We start from the raw sequence: 21,101 nt of genomic DNA on the forward strand, positions 1-21,101 counted from the left end.
TTCCGTGTGTCAAACCACTAGACTCGATCCCCTCCCCCCGAAAGGTTGCCACGGGAAACCGCACCAGAAAGCAAACAAAACAGAACAGAGACGAGTCTGCGAACGATTACGCGAACCACGCACGAGAAAAAAAGAAGAACTCGCCCTGTTGCACACAGAAATCTAACGCGCGCGATCACGTACAACAAACATTTGTGGCCGGTTTGGTGGAAAAAGGCGAAAAGCAATAGCTTCGATTGATTGTAACCTTAATCACGTTTTTATTTGTTTAGTTGACAAATTGTCACTAGCGACAGCTGGACGCACAGGCTGGCTCACGAGGCCAGCGAATGTAAATTTGCGCGAATATAAAACGCGTCTGTCGCCGACGGAAGCTCTAATAGTAACGCATCTCATACTTTAAAGGTTCGTCGCTGGCACTGGCGTTCAACTCTTTTGAATTGCTTCTGCGCAGAGAGCTTTACATCGCGCTGAGAGTGACCGCCGCGCGGTGTGTAATTCAGACATCTGGTGAAGCTGCAGACAGAATGAGATGAAAAAAACGCATTGAAGAGCGTGAGAGAGCTCGCGCTTTTGTTTAGTTCTCTTGATATAATAAATTATTTTCCCTAAGAAAAACCTGTTCCGGGATGTAATAAGTTGAGAGATTACTAAGAGAAGAGAGAAGAGCAACTATTATTATAGAGAAAGAGAGCGAGAGAGAAACAGCTTACGGAAGAGGACTTGAAAGCTCTTGCAGAGCTTTCGTATGTCGACCAGGAGAGACGATCTAGTATTGAGATTTTTATATTTTTTACATCTCCGTTAAACTTTCAACCCTTAAGTGTATGGAATTAGCCATCAATTTATCCTTGTTTGAGAAACATTTCTTTATTCTTATCTTATTTATTTGTGTGCAGTTTTTTGATCAATTTTAACAAAACTTCTATATCATCAAACACTTTTATTCCTTCGTCGGTGTCTCATCCTCTTCAATGTTTGCATTACCTACTGGCTCCTTTACATCACCGTCCTCTTCATCGTCATTTGCCGTGTTAACGCCTTCCATCACAACGTCTACCTCCTCCAACTCATCCTTTACTTCCACGCCCGTGCCATCCTTTTGACAGTTGCACCAGCGCATAACGAACCTTCGCAATGCTAGCACAACGAGAATGGATGTATGATCCACCGCCGCATCCTGCATCTTTCTGCCCATCGTCAGGTCATCGTCTTTACCGTACGTTCCACATTGTCGCACGTACCGCACGCACGACAACTGTTCACTGTGCTCGGCGAACAGCTCCTCAAAGTAGTCCATCAGCTGCTGTATCACCTCGCCACTGACCAGCGACATCAGATGCTGGTAACCGTGCCACGGGGAGGTTGTCTTTTCCAGCAAATTTAGGAACCGTGTCAGCGTGTTGCTTGTACTGCGCGGCGATAGCAGTGGAAGAAACTTGAGCGTTAAAATCAGTATGCCACGCTGGAAGAACACCGTCGAGCGGGGATGATGTTGAGACGGGGCTCCGTACGTGCTTGCCATCACCTGCATCGAGTACCAGCAGTCACTCAGCAGTCCCAGGAAGGCTTCGATCGTGTCGAATTCGAAACTCTCTATCACGTCAATGCGCTCGCTTAGCCATCCGACAAACCCTAGGGAATCCACCAGATATTGGCAGGATTTGGGAATTTTCGCAATCGCGTTCAGCAGGTTCAGGATGGCCATGTTTAGCTCGCGGTTCGAGAGTGGGGAACCGTGGAAGCCCATCATCACCTGTATGATGGGTGAGGCACGCAGTACCGCAAAGTCGCGATGGGACTTCACGCCGAGATGAAGCGTCCGTACCATGAACATGCGCTGCACGTTGTTCTCCACATCGCTGCTGTTGAACAGCGGCAAAAAGTTGGGCACCATGCGGAAATTGTACACATCCTGGTTGATCAGGTACTGCGTCATCGGTGCGTGCAGTTTGCTCAGCACGTTCGGCATCAGCTTGACGGTTTCGGCGATGAACAGCATCGACAGGTACGGTGCTCTCGGGACGTGTCCATGTTTGTGCACATCTTCGTTGTAACTAGCCGCCGTCGCGTACATCTCGATAAACCGTCGTTGCACGATGGCGAACAGATGCTGCCATGTCTTGGAGTCGGTCAGTCGCTTCGTTAGCTCTAAGTGGCTACGAATGCGCAGCAGTACACTGCCGGCCGCTAGACGCATCTGCTCATCGTTGCTCGCGAGGCACAAGAATGGTAACGTAAGGATGCCGGACCGAATGCCCCGGCGCAACATGTCAGACTGCTCGCTCGAGTACAGGTAGTTCATCATTGGCATCAGGAATGCGGGATCGTACGTTACGGAGTTCTGCTCTGTGTTGGTGGTGTGCATTTCCAGCAGATCGCTGTGCGGATGAAGCTTTTTGCCGTATCCTCGGCGATACTTTTCAACGAACCGCTCCACAGGGGTGTTCGCTTGATAATCCACCAGCAGTCCTCGTTTTTCCGTATCCGACTGTTCGGCGAGCTGGTCAAAGTTTGTCTCCGGTAGTTGCGCACATGCGTCCAGCTTTCGCCACACGGGGAAATTTTCGATCATATTGATAACCTTATCTTCCACCAGCAACGAAAACACCTCCGTAACGTTCGTGCGGAATGAGTTCTGCGGTCCACGACCTGAGTCTTGTCCATCCCCTTCCGCCGTGGTTCTAGATTCCAGGGAGAAATGTTTAATAGCCGTTTCACCCCACAAGAATGGTCGAAACTCGTGCATCTGCACGCCCGAACGTTCATAGTGCTGGAGAAGCGCCAGAATGTAGCGGTTAGCGTCTGTGAGTGTGGCCCCATACGCTCCTAACAACACCGGGACATGCTTCTGGTTTGCGACTGTTGGATTTTTGCGTGCCAGCGCATACAACAGCTGTACGAGAGCAGTTTTCGGCAGGTATTGATACTGCACCAGCAGCACACGCAGAAAGTTCGAGTGTGACAGAGCCCAGTCATAGTAGCGTTCGAGATCCGCCTGTTCCTTTCCATCGTCGACGTACAACAGGTCTACCAAAACCGCCATCAACTTGAGCAGCACATGCAAACGCTCATCGAACCGTCGATCGTTATCGCTCCGACGTACTGTTTCCAAACCAAACTTAAGACAGTTCTTACAAAATGTGTTCCATTGGCCTGTCTTTGTTACCGACCCGAAAGACATCTTGTCCGCCTTGATGTGGTAGCGCGAAGATTGCTTTGCCCACCGATATGTTGCAAGTGTCAGCTCGTTTAATCGCTGCATGTGTGCATCCTGCTGCAGCAGATAATGTGCGGACGAAATGGAACGTAACAGTACCTCGAAACATTGCAACAACATGTTGAACCCGTTGCAGTAGATAGTATGCAGTACGTTTGCATTGCCACTCTCCGACGATGTCTTCAGTGCTGCCCCATAGATCTCCATCAGCACTCGCAGCTGGAACGTTTCTACCGCCTCGATACGAAGCTTTTTCCGTGCATAATCTACACATTCGTTGCGTGGCATACACAGCCGGACGAGTTGTTCGCTTGCTAGCGCATTATCGCGATATATCACTGCCGCTTTGTTTGGTTTTTCCAGCATCTTCAGGATGGGACCTTTAAACTCTGCGTAGATCTGCGCCAGCAATTGTTTGCCTTCCTGTGCTTCGGCTGTGCTCTCGGTAATAATGCCTCGTCTGAAGGCAACATTTAGCAAAGGATACACTAGTTCCTTTTTCGCCACATTCTGGCCCACGAGCTGCAGGAACGGTGCGTGCAAGTGAGAACAGCGCGCTAGTAAGAATGTCGCAAGTTTTATCGTCGCTTTGCTAATTCGCCGATTATTGTCCATGAACACGCGCATCAGGGCGGGATCGACGTGCGCGATGCTGTGCGGAAACATATCGAAATAATCGCAAAGCTTTTGTTCCAGCTCCTCCAACTCGATCATCTGGCTGTCGCTTTCTTTGCTTTGCCCACATTCCATGTAGATACGCACCAAGCCTTGAACGGTTTCCTCCGGAAGGAAGAATTCTTGCCGGCACCGGTTGTGCACTATCAGCTGCTGCATTGCGAAACACAGCTGCTGGTAATGGCACGAGCGTTGACTACCGTTCACGAAGATCTCAGCAGGCAGTTGTGCGTAGTGACGCAGAAGCGTGGCACAGTGACGCTCGTTGAGTTTAAAAATAGCTAACAGCTTCTCGGCTAGTTCGCCGTCCAGGAACGTATGGGCGTTTTCCGTCGAAACTTGGATCAGCTCGGTAATGATCTTGTTCGAGTACAACTCTGTGTACGTTTCAAAGTGTGGCAAATGGTGTATTATCTGCATTAGATCATACACGAACTCGGACACCTGTCGGCGCAACGAATCTTCGTTCCGCTTGATTATGGTAAAATGTTGGAAGATCACGGGCCGTTGCAGGAAAACACCTTCCATCAGCTCGCCTATATCTTGCTCCGACAGAACGCCCGGTTTGAGTAGATGTTCAAGCAGCAGGTTACAGTAGTGCTTTGTTATTTCTGCATGGTTCGGGTCAAGTTTGCCTGATGCTACCCAGCGGCAGAAGTAGAATAGAGTTTGATGGAACATATTCAACAACACAGCACGCACATCCTTCGTGTGGCTGTAGAATTCCTTGCCCAGAGTGAAACTTTTGTCCTTCGCTATTAACGCTGTGCTCAGTGGACGAAATTTTGCTCCGCCGAAGTTGAGAGCCAACTCATTGCCCGTTAGCCAGGTGTTTGCGTACTTATAAACTGCGGCCGATACACTGCCATCGTCGAGCTCCTTCACAGCACGATGTACGATCTCCGGATGCGGTATGTAGTGCAGGTAGCGTAATGCTACTGCTTCAAAATATAGACGGAACTGTGCGGGTCTTGTGGTGTTTTTGTCAAACATATGCATAAAGAAGTTATCCGCGACGGGAAGCTCTACCTGCGCGTCCAGCAATGCTTCCGATCCGGCGAACGCAACCATACCGTCGGTTTCCTGCTCCACTCTGTCGAACAGTGCGTTCAGTTCGTTCTGTCGCGCGGATGCGCCAAAGTTAAACGCCCCATCTATTAAGCTGTGGTCGATGGAAGATTTGACATTCGCTTTTTGGCCGATTTGTTGTGCGGCTCGTTGCACTTCGCTCGCTAAAAAGCTTACCAGTTCCGGTACCAAGGTGGTAGACTCGACATCTCTAAGTGCTTGAAACCAGAATTCAATCTCCGTACCACGGTTACCAAACAGGGCCGTGTTGCGGAGCAGCGTCAGCAACTGCTCGATGGCATCACGCCGCATATCGTCTTTTCCGTTGAAGTACGCTTTGGTAAGCAGCAGAAACACGGACGGGAACAGATCCGAACTGAAGGAGACACTCTGCGGTTCCAGCGCAATGATCACCTTGATCGCTTTGAACTCGTAGTTTAAAAAGTATTTCTCTACCTGCGTGGTATGGTAGGCCGGTTGTAAAATGTCACGGAAGGTGGTAACGAACGAGGAAGATTCGATGTACGCACGGAACGAACGAATGCAAACCAACAAAATATCCATCGCGTGCTCTAGCGCTACTTCCCGGTTCTTGGCGGCACTATTATCACGATGAGCTTCCATCGCTGCCATGATGCGATCGATACTGGGAAACATTGCCACAATCTTATTAATTGCGTCAACCTTCACCTTTTTCCTACCAAACTGATCCAATAAGCCGCTGCTTTCAATCGCTTGCAGACACTCCTCGCATCGGGTGACCATCAACGCGAGAAACTCTAGACAGTAGGGGATTTTTTCCTTCTGTGCATCCAGTGCTGCCCTGATGTGTTCAAGGAACGTGCGTGGCAACGTACTTTGCACTACAAACGCTGACAGTGCTTTGGCGGATACTCCCTTTTCCAGCTTCCCGATCAATTCGGTCGGTTTGTACAGCACAAGCATTTTTTTGAGCATCTCGCGAATTTCTTCCGATTTCGATTTCAGCAAACCACCGTACATGTCGAGCGTTGCCGGTAGCACCTCCGGGCACATTTCGAGCATACTGAGCACCAGGCGCCGTTGGTGTTCGTGCAGCTGGGTATGTTTCAAGTTTTGCAACAGCTGCCGGTAACGCGGACTGGCCCGTTCTAGATCAATCGATTTCGGTACTAAAAAGCAGCGACGAGAAGTTAGCAATGGTAGCAGGAATTCTTCGGTAGCGTTCAGCACCTGTAGTTTATCCTGCTCCTTTATCATCTGTTTCTCGGGACCGACCCATTCGTACACGTGGACCAACGCCTTCAGTATGTCCGGTGTGAAGGCGGTCCGGTAAATGTATTTGTCGATGTCAGGATTATCGAGCACGTACTGCCGTAGCGTTTTCATGACCAGAACCACGTTCTCTGAACTATCAAACGCAAGATTTAGTACCAGCGGGAAAACGAGTGCTGGCCGGGCCAACCAGAATCGTACCAGTTGTGTTGGGGTATCGATCAGAAAGGCTAAATTAAACTCGATAAATGCCGTACGCAACGAGTTTCCGATAAAACCCTCCGTTTGCCTAATAGATTCACGATGATCCGCCATACCCATCTTGGAACTGCATGTGTCAACCAGCCGTAACACATCTCGCCAGTGTGTTTGACTATCTACCATCAAGACTGCTTTCAAGAGCCGCAAAGCGGATGCCTTACTCGAAATCGCATTCGCATCTTGATCCTGCAGCAGATTGCATATAACGGTCTGATAGTTGAGCATGATCGACCTGGCACACTTGGTGGCGTATTGCAGGTGCGTTGCGTCACAATCCAAACTCTGTAGCAAAACCAACTGCAACAAATGCAGCACATCCGCGATATCGTTCAGCTTATCCTTCTCGCAACACGACAGGATGGCCATCAGTGGCTTAAATGTACCACCACACCGAATGTAATGCATAACCAGCTCCGGTTGCGTGTAAGTTTCCTGCAGAAAATGGCGAATGGCTGTTGAGGGGAAAGAACACGATGGAATCATTGTGTGTGTTGATGTACCCGGTTTAACTTACCGCTCATTGCCATCACTCCAGATTCTAGCTCCCGTCGGAAGGTTTCTGCAATTTTGTTGCTTTTCTTCTCTTCGACGCTGGGTTCCACATAGCCGTTTGTCTTGCGTTTCTTAAATGCTTGCGAAACCGGCCGGCCACCACCTTTAGGTTTGCCAACAGCGTGCGGTTGCCTTGCCTTCTTGACCGATTTCTGCTTCTTTTGCTGTACAGGACACTCTGATCCATTGGGTTCCAACTTGCGTTTAGCTATTTTTGACGTCATTTTGGTAAGTGCAGCACGTTTTTCACTGTTTTGGAAGAAAATCTGTTACAAATTTTACCGGATTCCGGTTAAATAGCTACGCGCCACCACGCGGTTCACCTCCAAAACAAACAACTGTCAGCAGTGAACTGACATACGGCTGACAAGGTATGTGAATGTAAGGTAGTCGAGCAAAACAATAACAAAACAGGATGAAACTTTTTAGTTTGAAATGTTGCAAATTTCCGACGATCGTTGAATTTTCCAATTCTATGGGAATTAATAACAGCAATCAGGTCCCTCAACAAAATTCATCCTTCATTGAACGTTATTGAAATGATGCAAGAAATTGGGCTAATGATCAACAGATTCGAGTTGTTTTGATGCACAGAAGAAAGCAGTAAAAACTGAACAGTTCATTACACCTTCACTTTCTACTCGTCAGTTATGTTTCTCTCATAGAAGCATCCCGCAACGCAACCTACTGGTACTCCCGCATGCATTGCCAGCAAGGTAAACAGCTTGGTCCAGACAAACGAAACCAAATGGTGGAAAACATCCAACATGTGTTTCAGATTGATGCACTTTTCCATCGAACCGATCGTGTTATTTTCGGTTTGCTGAGTTGTCTCGAACGTTTCCCACCACCAGCTCCCCCAGCCTAAGGTGAAAGAGGTGGGAGGGTGACGTTGGTGTATTCCTGCGCGTTCTTGAGATTGACTTGGGAACAAACGGACCGATCCAACTCCCCCCCCCCCCCCCCCCCCCCCAACTTACACTCATACACGTTTGCAAGATAAAATGTGCGAGAGAATTTCCGCGAGAGTGCGCAGTAGGTGGGAAAGTGATCCTGAGATTTTCCAACGGACATACGTGTGCCGAGAGGAATCGAGATCGACTGCTCAAAAAACGGTTCATACGGTCAATGGCGTACGGTTGGGTTAGATCGCATCGTGGTCGTGCAAGATTGCAGCATCCGGTAGTTAGAATAACAACCTGCCGAAATCTCCAAAGATTGTCCGCGTGATCGTTGCTCCCCGCCGGGAGTTCCAACTCCATTAGTCAAAATAGATATTCAGCCGCAGGTAAGTGACGATAACCTTCGTGCCCTTTAGTTTCGTCAGCAAAACGTGTGTCTCATCCATTCCATCTTTGGGTTAACGCGGACATTAGACCTCACCAACATGCATGCTCACGGATCAAATTCTTCATCTTGCCGATATCGAAGTTGTGTGCAATTTTTCAATTTCCATTGCAATTGCGTATCGTTATCCCCCGCAGATGTTCCCCGGCGCATGATACTAGTGTCCGTGACACGTACGTGATTGAGGTTGAATTTTCCGCACGCTAAGCGCCTTTTCCTGGTCAGTCTGAGGACGTGACGGACAGCCCGTGTCGTCGTGTGCAGTGAAGCGGGCCGGGCAGCGTGGGCGTGAGGTGCGCCATATTGGAAAATAAAAACCTCTGCCCTGAGCGCGAAACGTGGACAGCGGCACGGTGAGACAGATCCGCAGAATCATCATCACCAACACTAACCAACCAACGCCTAGTAGCCGAATTCTGACCGATTTGTGTCGGTGTTTTTGTTTGCGAATTCTGTGATCCACAAATCGTGCGTAAGAGGCAAGGATCACGGGCCAAGAAACAACGAAGTTAGTTGCAGTTTGCAGCGACGTTTGCGAATGGTCGTTGCAACACAACGGTTGGCAATTATGCTGACGAACAGCAAGGCTGTCAAAATCACCAACAACGATTAGGTGCGTAAAGTTACGAAAATTCTTCCCGGAAATTGCATTTTGCTTGGAAGCAGTTAGTTTCGATAAATGACGAAGGTCTCTGTACTACGACATACGACGCATCTTCGCTCCCGTGGGACGTCTCCCTATCCGTATCTCTAAGCGAGCAGAACAGCGTATCATCACCACCACACTGCCGGTGTGTGTGGCTAAAAATAGTGGAAACGAAGTATTTTTACCATCTAACATCATATATTGAAGGTGGTGGTAGAGCGAGGCCAGCGCGAAAAGGGGAGTCAGAAGATCCCACGGAAAATAAGGTGTTGCGACGCCCTTTCGGTCGGGAGGGAAATTGGGACAAGAATCCCGGCAGGCTGTTGTGTTGGTGTTTCACCTGAGCAGCGCTTCCACCGGGCGTGTGTTTATGAATTGTGTATTGAATATTATTGTGAATTTCCGTGATCGCGTACGAAGCAACTCCCTCTGGCGGTGTGATTTATTATTCTGCTTACCCTGTGTTGTGCTGATATAGTGTTTGGTGAGTGAACGTGAAACAGTGTGTAAACAACTGCATCAAATCGACATTTTCCTCCGGCATACGAAGCGCGAACCACCGTTCATGTGCACACTTGCCACTTCGGTGACGACTCCGGGCCTCGGCACTGGACGGATCGGGCTGGATGCGATCCAACCGCGACAGGGCAGCACGGAAAGTGCGGCCAGCGGAGATTCGGACAATGGTGGAGGGGGCGTTTATGATTCGCCGGTCTGTACATCGGCGGCAACTGCTGCGCTACAATGGTACTATCTGGCGAACTTGGACGCACATTCGAGCGAGTCATTACAGGTAAGAAGTACGGGTTTATTTACTAGCATAATGTCTTTGGAAGGACGACAGAAATTGTCTCTTAGTAGTCAGTATGACAAATAGTGATTCTTGAGCTGTCGCCACTTCTTTTTGGCTTACAGTATCTAATTCTTCTTGATTCTACTTATATTAAGTCATGATTCTAAAGCAATGGATGCTTTGAAAAATAAGCGAACTCTATAAAAAAACGAATGGAACGAGATTCAAATTGATCTCTTCACTTCATCAAGCTCAGCGTCGAGGTAACATTTTCTAAATTTTCAAATAAACTTCAGCATGTTTATCACCCATCGGACACTTCGATTGGACGGAAATTTTATCCCGAAATTCGAAAAAGTAACAGGAGCGAAGAACACGCGTGGAGGTAACATTTTATAAATTTTCAAACCAACTTCATGAAATATTTCATGAAACAGTTCATGAAACATTTGTGCTTGCTCGGCTGGTACTAGGTGTCACCTCTTGAAAAACATGCTCTCCTGGTATCGGCAAACTGAAAACAGCTGTTTTGTAAGGAATTTTGTGCCAGTTGCTCATTATTTCACACGAAGTTGCTTGCTCGGCTGGTACTAGGTGGTTTGTATGGAATTTCGTACCAGTCGACGGAAAGTTTGAGCGAGATGATGGATGCTTTCCGTTTCATCGATCTTCCTTACACTAGCGATCGCTCTCATGAGTTTGTTGGTATGCGACATTGATAGCCAATATATTAGAAGATCTGCTATCACGCTCAATGGTAACATGCGAGAGCGGAACAGCTGTGTGCACGCTGGAGGGGAATTAATGTTACCTTCTGCTTTGGATGCTCTCTTAGTAGCACAAATCTGAAAACGGCTTGTTTGTATGGAATTACGTATCACGCTCAATGATATCATGCAAGAGTGGAACAGTTATGTACACGTAAGATGGGACATGTTTTAGGATTTTGATTAAAATAATTCATTTACAACTTACCCACAAATATTAACCAAATTCAAATGCAATGTTATTTTAGAGCTCGAAACTGTTCTCTCCTGCCTATTGGAACGGATCTGATACATTCGCGCCATCCTCACTGTCCAATGAAGCGTTTAAAGGCGATCGGGATCAAAGGGACGACTGTGACTCACCGCTGCTTGCCGAAGAACTCGCGGAACTGTGTGACCAGTTCGACGATCTGGGGCTCTTCGAGTTAACTTCCAGAGCTCGTCCGAATCAGCTGGAGGTGGACCATTTTGCGGGATATGGAAGGGCTTCCCTTGGCGGTTATGGTAGAAGCATTTCGCCTAACGCTTCGATACATCAACTCCATCATCACCATCACCATGTGAAGCACCTTCAGCAGCAGCAGCAGCAACAGCAGCATCACCACGAGTTGCCATTGACAAGACCACAGCATCAACAGCACGCCTATCACCATCAACCACTGCCGTTAACGAACCACCATTATCCACCCGCGTACGGAGGACATCACCCGTTGCCGTTACATAATGGAGCCTCGGAGCATCAGCATCTGCAGAATGGAAACCATAAGTACAGCAAGGTGCCCCCGGCCAACTATCTCTGCCATCTGTGCTTCAAGAAGGGTCACTATATCAGAGATTGCCCACAGGTGAGCGTAACAGGGTTGTGGCGACCAGAGCGCCCTGGTTAGCTATGACACGAAACGCGCCACCTAGAGAGATTAGGGTGTAATAACAAGATGTTGGGAAGTTGGGAAGTTGTCAGGATTAGACGAGAACAATGAAGTCCTTGTTTGTAGGTAATCCCAAGCAAGAGAATCGGTAAAACTAGAACAAAAGGACATGAATTCACGGAACAACTATTTCCATAGCATGTCCATAGCATGGTAGCATGTCCATACTAGAATCAGTTACAAAGATGGATACTCTAACGGCCGGTTCTTGTTCTCCGCAGGCACGCCCGAAAGCGGAAGGGAAAACACCGTACCAGGGTAAGAAGCGCTGCTTCGGCGAGTACAAGTGTCCCAAGTGCAAGCGAAAGTGGATGTCGGGCAATTCGTGGGCAAACCACGGCCAGGAGTGCATCAAGTGTCACATCAATGTCTATCCACACAAGCAGGTACGTACTGGGCCGCCTACTACACCGAGTTCAGTCATTTTCACCAAGAACTTTGGACCCGTCTTTACAGCGCCCATTGGAGAAACCGGACGGGCTGGATGTGTCGGACCAATCGAAAGTCCACCCGCAGATGCTGTGCGAAAAGTGCAAAACGTTGGGTTACTACTGCCGAAGGATCCAGTAGCCATCTTGGGCCGCGTGCTTGATAGAACACGTGCCCCAACTCACGGAAAGCGGAGGCAGGAGTACGGAGACTCGGTTTTTGATACTAATTTTTTTACATTAACATAGTTGCAAATAGTTTTACAGGGCAGGTTAAACTGCTTCCATCTACTTCCCGAACATATGCATACACGAGGCACTGGAACCGAATTCCACATATCTGTAAATAATGGGCTGGTGTGTGGCCAATATGCCAATTGTTTTGAAGCATCTCGACACGCAAAGCTCAAACTCATTCGAAAAAGAAATAACAAAGCCGAACCCAATTCGAAACACTTCCCATACTTCTTCCGTGCGCACAGTTTACCGTGCACGGAGACGGAAATGGGCAAGATTTGCAAGCATAATTTGTATTATTTTATTGTAAACCCTCGAAGCAGAAAGTAACAAAACTGCCAGCGAACTGTTTTTGGTAAAAAAAAAACGTCTCGATCTCGTGTACAATTTGGTATGAACAAAAACAGAAGATGATAATGATGCGCAGCATATTAAGCGTTTGTTTGGCAAAACACAAACGAAATGCATTCGTTTTCAATAAATAAATCGATATAATACGACGTGCGCGAACATTTAATGCGGCATCCGAAGCGCTTGTGATATCATTATTTTATGATTTTGGAAGTAAAGCATGAAAGAAGTTCAATTAAACATTTATTTAATAGAAATACGACCACAACCAACACTTCGTAGTTGACGCCATTGTAACGGGTGGTTCATCGACCGATCAAAGCAAGCAACGGGTGGTTCAAAGCAAGCACCGATCAAACCGTTTAGGGGGAAGTAAGAGAAGGAAAATTATTATTTAATACTTTCTTTCGCGCGAATGTGGAACAAATCGATGAACTAGTGTTTAACGTTTTATGGATTGTTTGCTTAATTTCGTTTTTAAGTCCATGTTAAAATTTCCGTCCGATTGAAGTGTTCGATCACGGGTGATAAACATGCTGAAGTTGGTTTTAAAATTTATAAAACGTTACCTTCATGCATGTTCTTCGCTCCTGTTACTTTTTCGATTTTTTTGTTGAGTGTGACCCGAACAACACCCAGGACACTTGAGAATTGCGCATAAATAGGTAGAACACACACTTATGAGGCATTGTGACGTTAAACAAAAGGAAATAATATGCATCCATGATGCATGTCTACTTTCGTCCAACCAGGAGACTTCCCTCGTGGTCATCACACGTGCCCACGCGTGTCAATCGCCGTTAATAATCGAATCCTGCCCGATATGGTTATGATCATACATCCGCTGGTACGGTTCAACTACCGTTGACCCTAAACAAACATGTGTATCACTTTACAGCAACACTCGGCTTAAGAGCCTTCTCACCTTTCAAATGGTGGGTCAATAGCGCATGAGTGCACGCTGGCACGAGGGTGCGTTCGATGGGAACTGTCTTTTAAACACTTTATTTCGTACTCTTTTGGTTTCACTGACCCTATTGAAGTAATAACTGTTATAATAAGCATATTGTACTGTTGTTTCTGATGGAATTCAGCACTACATTACTCGTTTCTTTTTGTTCGCAACTCTCAAATCTTTGTGCCTGGAGAACCTTACAAATGTGCCAAAGTAATAGTATCCTTCGTGGTCATATGACAATGATCCTATAAGTGGTCTTCTAAAGGGATATTGACAAAAAAATCATAGGTGTTGGATTAGCTTTCAACTAATTCCAACTACCTTGAGTGATAAATATGCATCACGGTTCATGCCATATGATACCCAGTGCTTGTTTGTTGAATAAACCATCTTTCCGTTGGCTCTGCTTGGCAATCAAAGTCCTAATCCCCAGTTTGGATTATTGTTCAATTTCGGACAACCTCTCATCATGAATAAATCCATTGCGGGTTGGTAATCTCAATTGGACAACAATTGGGTTCGGGATCGGGAGCTGTAAAAGGTGCGTGTGTGTGTTTCTGTGTGATCGTCTTTTATGCAAATAAGTGAACAGCCAGAATATATTCAACCAGGGAATGCATGAGTTCGAATCACCGGGAGATACCCAACCTAATAGTTCTGGCGTTCTGGCTTAATAATCATCCATGCTTGTGGCTGAATTGGAAGAACGACAAATTCGATTTGCATTGCCCCATTCATTACCAAGTTCCATTCGGGGCATTGGAAAGGTTCGATGAGTAACCGATAGCACAAATGGTTTTGCAAACTTCAACCACATTATTCTCGCAACGGAAGCAGAGCTGAATTAACTACTAACCCGAACCGAGGTGGTTTGTTTCGGTCGATGGTTTCGAATAAAGCACGCACGCATGGTTTGTAAAAAGTATATTTTATGTTCCTTGTTTGCCATTTCTGGCATTGTTGTAAATGTGAAAACGAATACGTACGATTTTTTTGTTGTCCGGTTTAATTAGTCCCCAAAAAACACAGCTCCACAGCTGGTTCAAAACTTGCTTCCCTCACATTATAATCCCAGGTCTATAAGAGGGCGGCTTGGCAGCTTTATCGTAATTATGCTTCCTTAGCATTGGCTATCGGTCTCAAAGTGCGTACAATTTCCCAGAATGTAATATTAAACACTGCACCGAAAGCCGGCGTTCGTTCCGCTACGTTCAGCCGGAAAGCTTGGTCAATACTATCACACTGCAGGCTTGTCAAACCTGCAAGTTTGAACTTTGCGGGGGTATTGTTGGTTTATCGACAAAGTGGTCGAAGGTTTAAAGAAAATAAAGAACAGTAGAACGTCGACTTTCCGGGCAATTTTCCAGCACGCGAATAGCCCGCCCGTCGATTAATTTGACCAGCGATTAACTTGGCGTATAGTTGATGTTCTACTCATCATATAAATATTAACGTTATAAACCAATAAAGGTATAAATTGTATAGAAAACATAAATGTTATTATTTGTATTATTTTTTGTATATATTTTTGGAAATTGAACAGCAGAGTTAATTTAAAGCAAAAAAATTAATTAAAAAGGAAAAAAAATTGTCAAAAATATCGCCCTTGGTTATATAAAACATTTGTTTATATGTGATAAATTAAATGCAGAGAAGAATATCGACTTTGTGACTTTAAAGTATAAACGAAATTGCACCAGGATTTCCAAATGTATAGTACCAGGAGAGCATCCACCGAAGAGGTAGCACCTTTACAGCGTGATTGTTACCGAAGAAGTAAACCGATTGAAAACTGTACCTTGGGTGAAGAATCGTAGAAGGCGTTGGACTAATCAGCCATCGTAAATGTACGTAAATCGTAGAAAATGTAATCCAAGTAGTGGCGTTATGGTTCTCCTTAGCGCATACAAACGTTTAAATATAGACTAGCTTAACGACCCGTTTACAGGACTACGCAACAGAACTCTGAGGTGTACGCAAGGGAGCTTTCTTTCCGAGACTTTGCTGGTGTTGTTAATTCATGTTTCAAGTACACCTCCCTAACACCGATAATGCCGTAACAAAATTATAGGCCCCCCTTTTAAAAATTCCGCCCTGAGCCTCCAAGGGAATTGATCCTCCACTGAAAGAACCTTCAGGAGTTATAGGAGGGTTAGCTGTATTTGGTAATACATCACTGAATCAAATCCAAGCTCTTCTGAAACTATTGGAAATGTTGGTCAATGATTTCACTATCTGGTATGAGGAATATGATAGAGAAATGATGAATGGATCGATGTCTTCTCGACGGTCTAACCAAGGCTTAATTTTTAACAGAAATCACACACCGAAGGCTTCCAGAACGAAATCATTCTACGCCAGAACTCTACACCGATCGTGATAAAGTTAACGCGTTTGACAGACCTGCCATACTCGGTCAGTTGCGCATTGGGACACACGCCACACGCTGGACGCTCCCGAGGCAAGAAGCGCATCAGCATCAACGGTGACACGCAATGCGCGATTTTGCAGGCACCACAGTCATAATCCACCGACCGGACGGTACGGATCAGAAAAGCGGCGGAACGAAACGGTACTGCTCCGTTCTGTTTCCCAGCGTGTCGTTCTTCGTGAGCGTTATTATTGAGTGCAGCTCGTGCGTTAAAAGTTCCCGATAACGATCGTAGCGGAAGGAAACGATTTCAATCGGACAACAAGTGACAAAACCAAATAACCGACCCCGGAACAACCACCACCAGGGTTGTTCGGCAACAATTACGTCCAAATGCAACCGGTGGGTCCATTCTATGCTCATTAAGCAGCATAAAAAAGGGACGTGGTGGACGAACAATAAAAAAAGAGCGAACCGTTTCTGCTGGTGCTATAATTGCAGTGCAATACCGAAATACCGAAAGGGAAAGCAACCGTTACCATGCGAGTGTGAGATTCACTTACCCAAAAAAAAAGAACACACCCTCATCTTTTTGGTCATGCAATTCAAAGAGGATCGGTTTCAATTCCGTACCAGTTGAGTGAAGAAAACGTGTGTGTTTTTGTGAAGCTGCAGCTGGTGGTGACCGTTGCATCAAGCGGTCTAAAACAAGAAGAAAGAATATTTTGTGTTAAGTTATCCAAACGGCAAGTAAATTAAAACATCCAAAACCTCTCTCGCTTAAGTGAAGATTGTATGATATCTGTTCGCGTGTGTCCATCGTTAAAGTACTGTGTACAGATTAGCGGAAGAAAAGAACGGGAACGGCGGAATTTACTCGGCTGTCCGTCACGGACAGCGTGGTTAATGAAGTGATCCATCGTACGTTCGGTAAGTGTGACAAATTGACACCCGGAAAGTGGTCAAACAATCTTTTCCACCCTTGCAAACCGTTGGCGCCAACAAGACCCAGAGCAGTGACCGAAGCCGTTCGAGTGTGTATTTTGTAATCGGTCCTTCGAAAAAGGTTTGCTTCCCACAGCATTAAGTCATCAAAAAACGTGGACATCTGCCAATCATTATACCCTTTTATGGGCATTAACGATCGCTGAACGGATGCCCACTACTTTCCGTTGATCGCGCGTAGTCTTTTATGACCGTCAACGACGTTTGCTTCTCTTCGACAAAATGGGCCAATTTGGACGAATGTCAATATTTTGTACCGTTTATCGTTCCGCCTGGGTTCCACATATGGACTAACATTAATTAGCAGACGTAAACACACGCCCACGATACTTTTCTTAATCAAGGGACAAACCTTTTAGGGTGGGCATTTGGGACTAATTTGAAGTCGTCTAAAATTTTTCAACTTCCAAATTCCAATGTTGCAGCTGCTCACTTATATTAGTAAGATAACTTAAGGCTTATATACAGTACCAAAAGTAAAGGTTCCAAAGAGCAAACATAAACGTACATATTGAGACTACCGTTGGGTGATTATGGCTCAGACTCATACATCTGAACGAATCTTTGAAGTACATGATTGAATCTAAACCTCTCTATTAATTGCATTCTGCTTTAAGCCTCCAAGGGCCTCCCTGCTCCGCCTCTGCTCGGAGGATTCATGAATAGTTTTGTTATTCGATTCCTAAGTTGAATAACTCTTCATTTAAGATTCATATAAATGAGAGTCATTTATCATTTAAGACAGATAACAGTAGCATATACATTCTGACACACTAAAAGCAGGAATGATAGTCAATAGTTGGGGCCCCCAGTCCCCCGTAGCAAGGACTGACTATCCGGCTACGTGGTAAAAGAAGTCTAATAAGCCAGAAATGGCAGGCATGACCTAGTAGGTCGTTACATCAAGGAGAAAAAGATAGTTAATAGTCAAAAATAGCCTAATCACTGAAAAATCCTAATTCCTTGAAGAGAATTAATAAAAGTCAGTGAGTGGGTCCTGTCAGTAATTGAACTATAAAGAAATCCTTGGAACTTGAAGTTCCATAATGAAGTTTATATCATGCTCTTCAACATCACAAATGAGGACTTCATAGGAGTAATTTAATTTAATCTCCAATGAAGTCATCGAATGAATATAAAACATGAATGTGCTCTCAAACATGACAAAATAGTTAATATAGTCTAAGCTCTTCGGGTGATACACCACAAGAACACTGATGCCAAACAAAGAAGTTGTGTCTGTGGAAGTGGTGTACGATATCCATATCTCTCAAGCCACCAATAGCTGCCATGTTTACCCCAGTTAGGCCATAAAGCCCCACCCGAATGTAACAGACAGTTTCAAAAAGTCTGGATCCCACATTGGAATGTGATCGACAGCCTCATCAGCTTGTTTCATATCCCGGCACCAGCTGTGGTGCGCACAATGGCCATTCCATCATCCACGCGAGATGATTGTTGACAGTGGAAAGATGAAACGACACACCAAGCTCGTTAACGCAATGGAGAGTGATTCCTAATCCAAACAAAACGACATCGGCATAAACTGGAAGGAGAACCGAGAACAAGGAACACACTGGGCATCAGGTTACGCGCCGCGTTGTTACTTCATCGTGAAGGGGTTTTTTTTTTTGTAGTTGTTGCTGTCCAGTTATTTTGCACCCCGTTCCGTATGCATAAACGTTCCATTAGTCGGCGTGTTCTGTTTCGCGACAACAGGTCCCGGCATCCGGAGAGAGGATTTTGAGAAGATGAGAACCACCCTGGTGCAGTTGGTCGCGGCGTTGATCGTACTGCAGGCAGCCCTTGGCACCAATCGGCAGATCGTGACCGGAAACCCGGCGGCGGGATCATTCCTGAGCGTGCCAACAACGGTCAAGAGGTACGAAAACGACACCGTGCTGCTACCGTGCTATCATAACTGTGAGTATGACCTAACCCTGGCATATGCATTGCTCATGACCCTCCGGTAATTAAATGCGATGTACTCCGGTGGTCCAAACCACTGTACTCAATTGATCCAATACTAATGGAAGGGTTTAGATAGGAACGAGTCTTCCGAACCTGATAACAACGCATGAAAATTCTCACCCTTGGCAGCAGAGATGCTGCGCTGTTGCGCTCTGACCTAAGATTCCTTCCGCATCAAGCAATACCCGAATTAACAGGCAAGGAGAAGTAAGACGGTGGTATCCAAATCACGACCGACGCTTTTTCGAGCGTGCTCTACTGTACGTCCGTTACGTTGGACCATTAAGTCAATTACTAACCGCGCGCACACGTACCCTAGGGCGACGCTCTATTAGATTAACGGCGTCACCACTTGTACACCACTGCACAGAGCGGAGAGCTGATACACAATTGACAGCTAACACTAACCTTTCTCATATCAACCCCTGGGCGGTTGGCCATGTTGCTGCAGCTCCATATCGGTATGTGCGCTGGTCGCGGGATGATCTGCTGCTGGTGGACTCGCGCTATCCGGACCTGCGGACACCGCCCCGGATGCGCCTATGGCCGAACGGCAGTCTCGAGGTGACGGAGGTACAGACGGAGGATACCGGTGACTACATGTGCGAGATCATGACCGACGGTGGCAAGGCTTCTCAGCGGCACGCCATCGAGGTGCAGTGTATGTTTGCCTCTCATGAACATCTAAGTCTTCCCAGATATTGATCGGTGATCTTTATCTTCTTGCCAGATCAAGCAACGGCCGCCGTCTATCCGGAAGATCCGATAGATATTCGTGTGGGACAAATTCTGGAAGTCGTATGCCAGGTGACGGGAGTTCCACAGCCGTACGTTAAATGGACACTACAGGTAGGGATGGCTCAGGTGCTTGCTGTTCGAGGTATGTCTTTAACATGTAGACATCGATTCTTCGGACATTCCAGAACGAAAATGCATCGATACCGTATGAAAACGAACGGAAGCTGAGCGTGCTAATTGAGGATCGTAGCTTCTCCGGGCCGGTCCAGTGCACGGCTACGAATGGTGTTGGAGATCCGGCAACCGCATCCGTGGAGGTATTCGTTCATTGTAAGTGCTTTCCGCTATTGACTGATTGTTCCCTTATTGTACCTCTGAAGATGGCGGAGTTGAGTCTATTGTTGTGGGAATCATTGGAGAATATTAACGGCATTGTATCTATCTCTATCTTTCTCGCTGTCGCCATTGCCAACAATGGACATTGCAGTCGTGCCGGAGATTGAGGTTAAAAGCCCCACGGTGCATACTAGGGTCGGTGAGACGGGCATCCTGGAATGTCTGGTAACAGCACACCCGATTGCGTCGATCCACTGGTTCCATCACGGGTTGCCGGTCGTGTTCGATCGACGTATCGTGAAGCTGGACGCACTCGTCACCAAACACCAGTACTACACGGTGCAGCGCCATCAGCTGGCAATTCGCAACCTACGGGACGCGGACTTGGGCCAGTACGAGTGTAAGGCGGGCAATCGGGTTGGCATTGCAGGTGCGCAGCTCGAGCTAACCGGCCGGCCGATGGTGGCAAGCTTTAAGCCGGCGGCCGAAATGTCCTCCCCGACGACGCACAATTTCATCTGGCAAACGGAAAGCTACTCGCCGCTGATCGAGTATAAGCTCAAGTTTCGGCGGGTGCCTTCGGGCAATGTGACCCCGGCGCGGCGCAACTTTCCCCTGCTCGCCTGGAACGAGCTCATCATACCGTCGGACGGTTCGTACGGTCCGCTCCATGCGATCGGTTATACGTTGCAGGGTTTGCAGCCAACGAGCGTGTACGAGGTGATCGTGCTGTCCCGCAACCGTTACGGATGGAGCGATCCGAGCAACATTCTGCGCTTCGCTACCGGTGGCGAAGTGGAGATCGAACCGGGCAGCGAAGATACGTCCGCGTCCGTGATGCCTTCGTCCTCCATCCAAACGACGGAAACGCTCGAGTACAGTGAATCGGACCCGGGTGGCCTCGGTGACGGTGGACTCATTACGGACAATATGATTCCGAACGATTTCTTCGATTACGGCACGGGCAGTGATGGTGCAGCAGCGGCATTTGCACCCCGGAGTTGGCTGTTACTAGCAGTGTTGGCCATCGGGAAACTTTCCGTAGCAATAAAACATTTGTGAACGCTGCAAAGAAAGAGGACCGCGTTGGAATTAATCAAACCGTCTTTAGGGGTGCCGTTTTAATCGCAGCAACCAATTCATTGTGCCCTTTTTCTGTGACTCACACCGCGGTGACAATGTTCAATCGTGTGC

General features: G+C 46.9%; 3 protein-coding genes across 4 annotated transcripts; 2 read left to right on the forward strand and 1 right to left on the reverse strand.

The window, feature by feature from the left end:
• Positions 1 to 855: 855 nt before the first annotated feature.
• Positions 856 to 7,254, reverse strand: LOC128306718 (uncharacterized). The gene is made up of 2 exons (XM_053044311.1): positions 6,993 to 7,254; positions 856 to 6,930 (listed from the first exon to the last, which is right to left on the reverse strand). Exons 1-2 carry the CDS (start codon positions 7,252 to 7,254, stop codon positions 944 to 946), a joined length of 6,249 nt encoding a protein of 2,082 aa, XP_052900271.1. The 3' UTR covers positions 856 to 943.
• Positions 7,255 to 8,146: 892 nt separating this feature from the next.
• On the forward strand, positions 8,147 to 12,667 carry LOC128306867 (uncharacterized). The gene is made up of 5 exons (XM_053044503.1): positions 8,147 to 8,318; positions 8,515 to 9,816; positions 10,832 to 11,428; positions 11,734 to 11,898; positions 11,969 to 12,667. Exons 2-5 carry the CDS (start codon positions 9,589 to 9,591, stop codon positions 12,080 to 12,082), a joined length of 1,104 nt encoding a protein of 367 aa, XP_052900463.1. The 5' UTR covers positions 8,147 to 8,318; positions 8,515 to 9,588; the 3' UTR covers positions 12,083 to 12,667.
• A 3,918-nt stretch (positions 12,668 to 16,585) lies between these two features.
• Positions 16,586 to 20,985, forward strand: LOC128306800 (neuronal growth regulator 1). 2 transcript variants are annotated; one of them, XM_053044417.1, is made up of 6 exons: positions 16,586 to 16,787; positions 18,582 to 18,785; positions 19,285 to 19,494; positions 19,564 to 19,682; positions 19,757 to 19,901; positions 20,059 to 20,985. In XM_053044417.1, exons 2-6 carry the CDS (start codon positions 18,614 to 18,616, stop codon positions 20,967 to 20,969), a joined length of 1,557 nt encoding a protein of 518 aa, XP_052900377.1. In that variant the 5' UTR covers positions 16,586 to 16,787; positions 18,582 to 18,613; the 3' UTR covers positions 20,970 to 20,985. The 2 variants fall into 2 exon arrangements, with proteins under 2 accessions (XP_052900377.1, XP_052900385.1); XM_053044425.1 differs by lacking the exon at positions 16,586 to 16,787 and having other exon boundaries at positions 18,530 to 18,785.
• The last annotated feature ends 116 nt before the right edge of the window (positions 20,986 to 21,101 follow it).

Source organism: Anopheles moucheti, chromosome 2, assembly GCF_943734755.1.
Source record: "Anopheles moucheti chromosome 2, idAnoMoucSN_F20_07, whole genome shotgun sequence".
NCBI classification, from domain to species: domain Eukaryota; kingdom Metazoa; phylum Arthropoda; class Insecta; order Diptera; family Culicidae; genus Anopheles; species Anopheles moucheti.

Excerpts from the sequence above, each read along its gene's own strand:
- LOC128306718 (XM_053044311.1), bottom strand. The coding sequence starts at position 7,254 with ATGACGTCAAAAATAGCTAAACGCAAGTTGGAACCCAATGGATCAGAG. Across the intron at positions 6,931-6,992 it reads TGGAGTGATGGCAATGAGCG|CCATTCGCCATTTTCTGCAG; the intron begins GTAAGTTAAACC and ends TCCCCTCAACAG.
- LOC128306867 (XM_053044503.1), top strand. The coding sequence starts at position 9,589 with ATGTGCACACTTGCCACTTCGGTGACGACTCCGGGCCTCGGCACTGGA. Across the intron at positions 11,429-11,733 it reads ATATCAGAGATTGCCCACAG|GCACGCCCGAAAGCGGAAGG; the intron begins GTGAGCGTAACA and ends TGTTCTCCGCAG. Across the intron at positions 11,899-11,968 it reads ATGTCTATCCACACAAGCAG|CGCCCATTGGAGAAACCGGA; the intron begins GTACGTACTGGG and ends CCGTCTTTACAG.
- LOC128306800 (XM_053044417.1), top strand. The coding sequence starts at position 18,614 with ATGAGAACCACCCTGGTGCAGTTGGTCGCGGCGTTGATCGTACTGCAG. Across the intron at positions 19,495-19,563 it reads GCACGCCATCGAGGTGCAGT|ATCAAGCAACGGCCGCCGTC; the intron begins GTATGTTTGCCT and ends TCTTCTTGCCAG. Across the intron at positions 19,902-20,058 it reads CGTGGAGGTATTCGTTCATT|TCGTGCCGGAGATTGAGGTT; the intron begins GTAAGTGCTTTC and ends TGGACATTGCAG.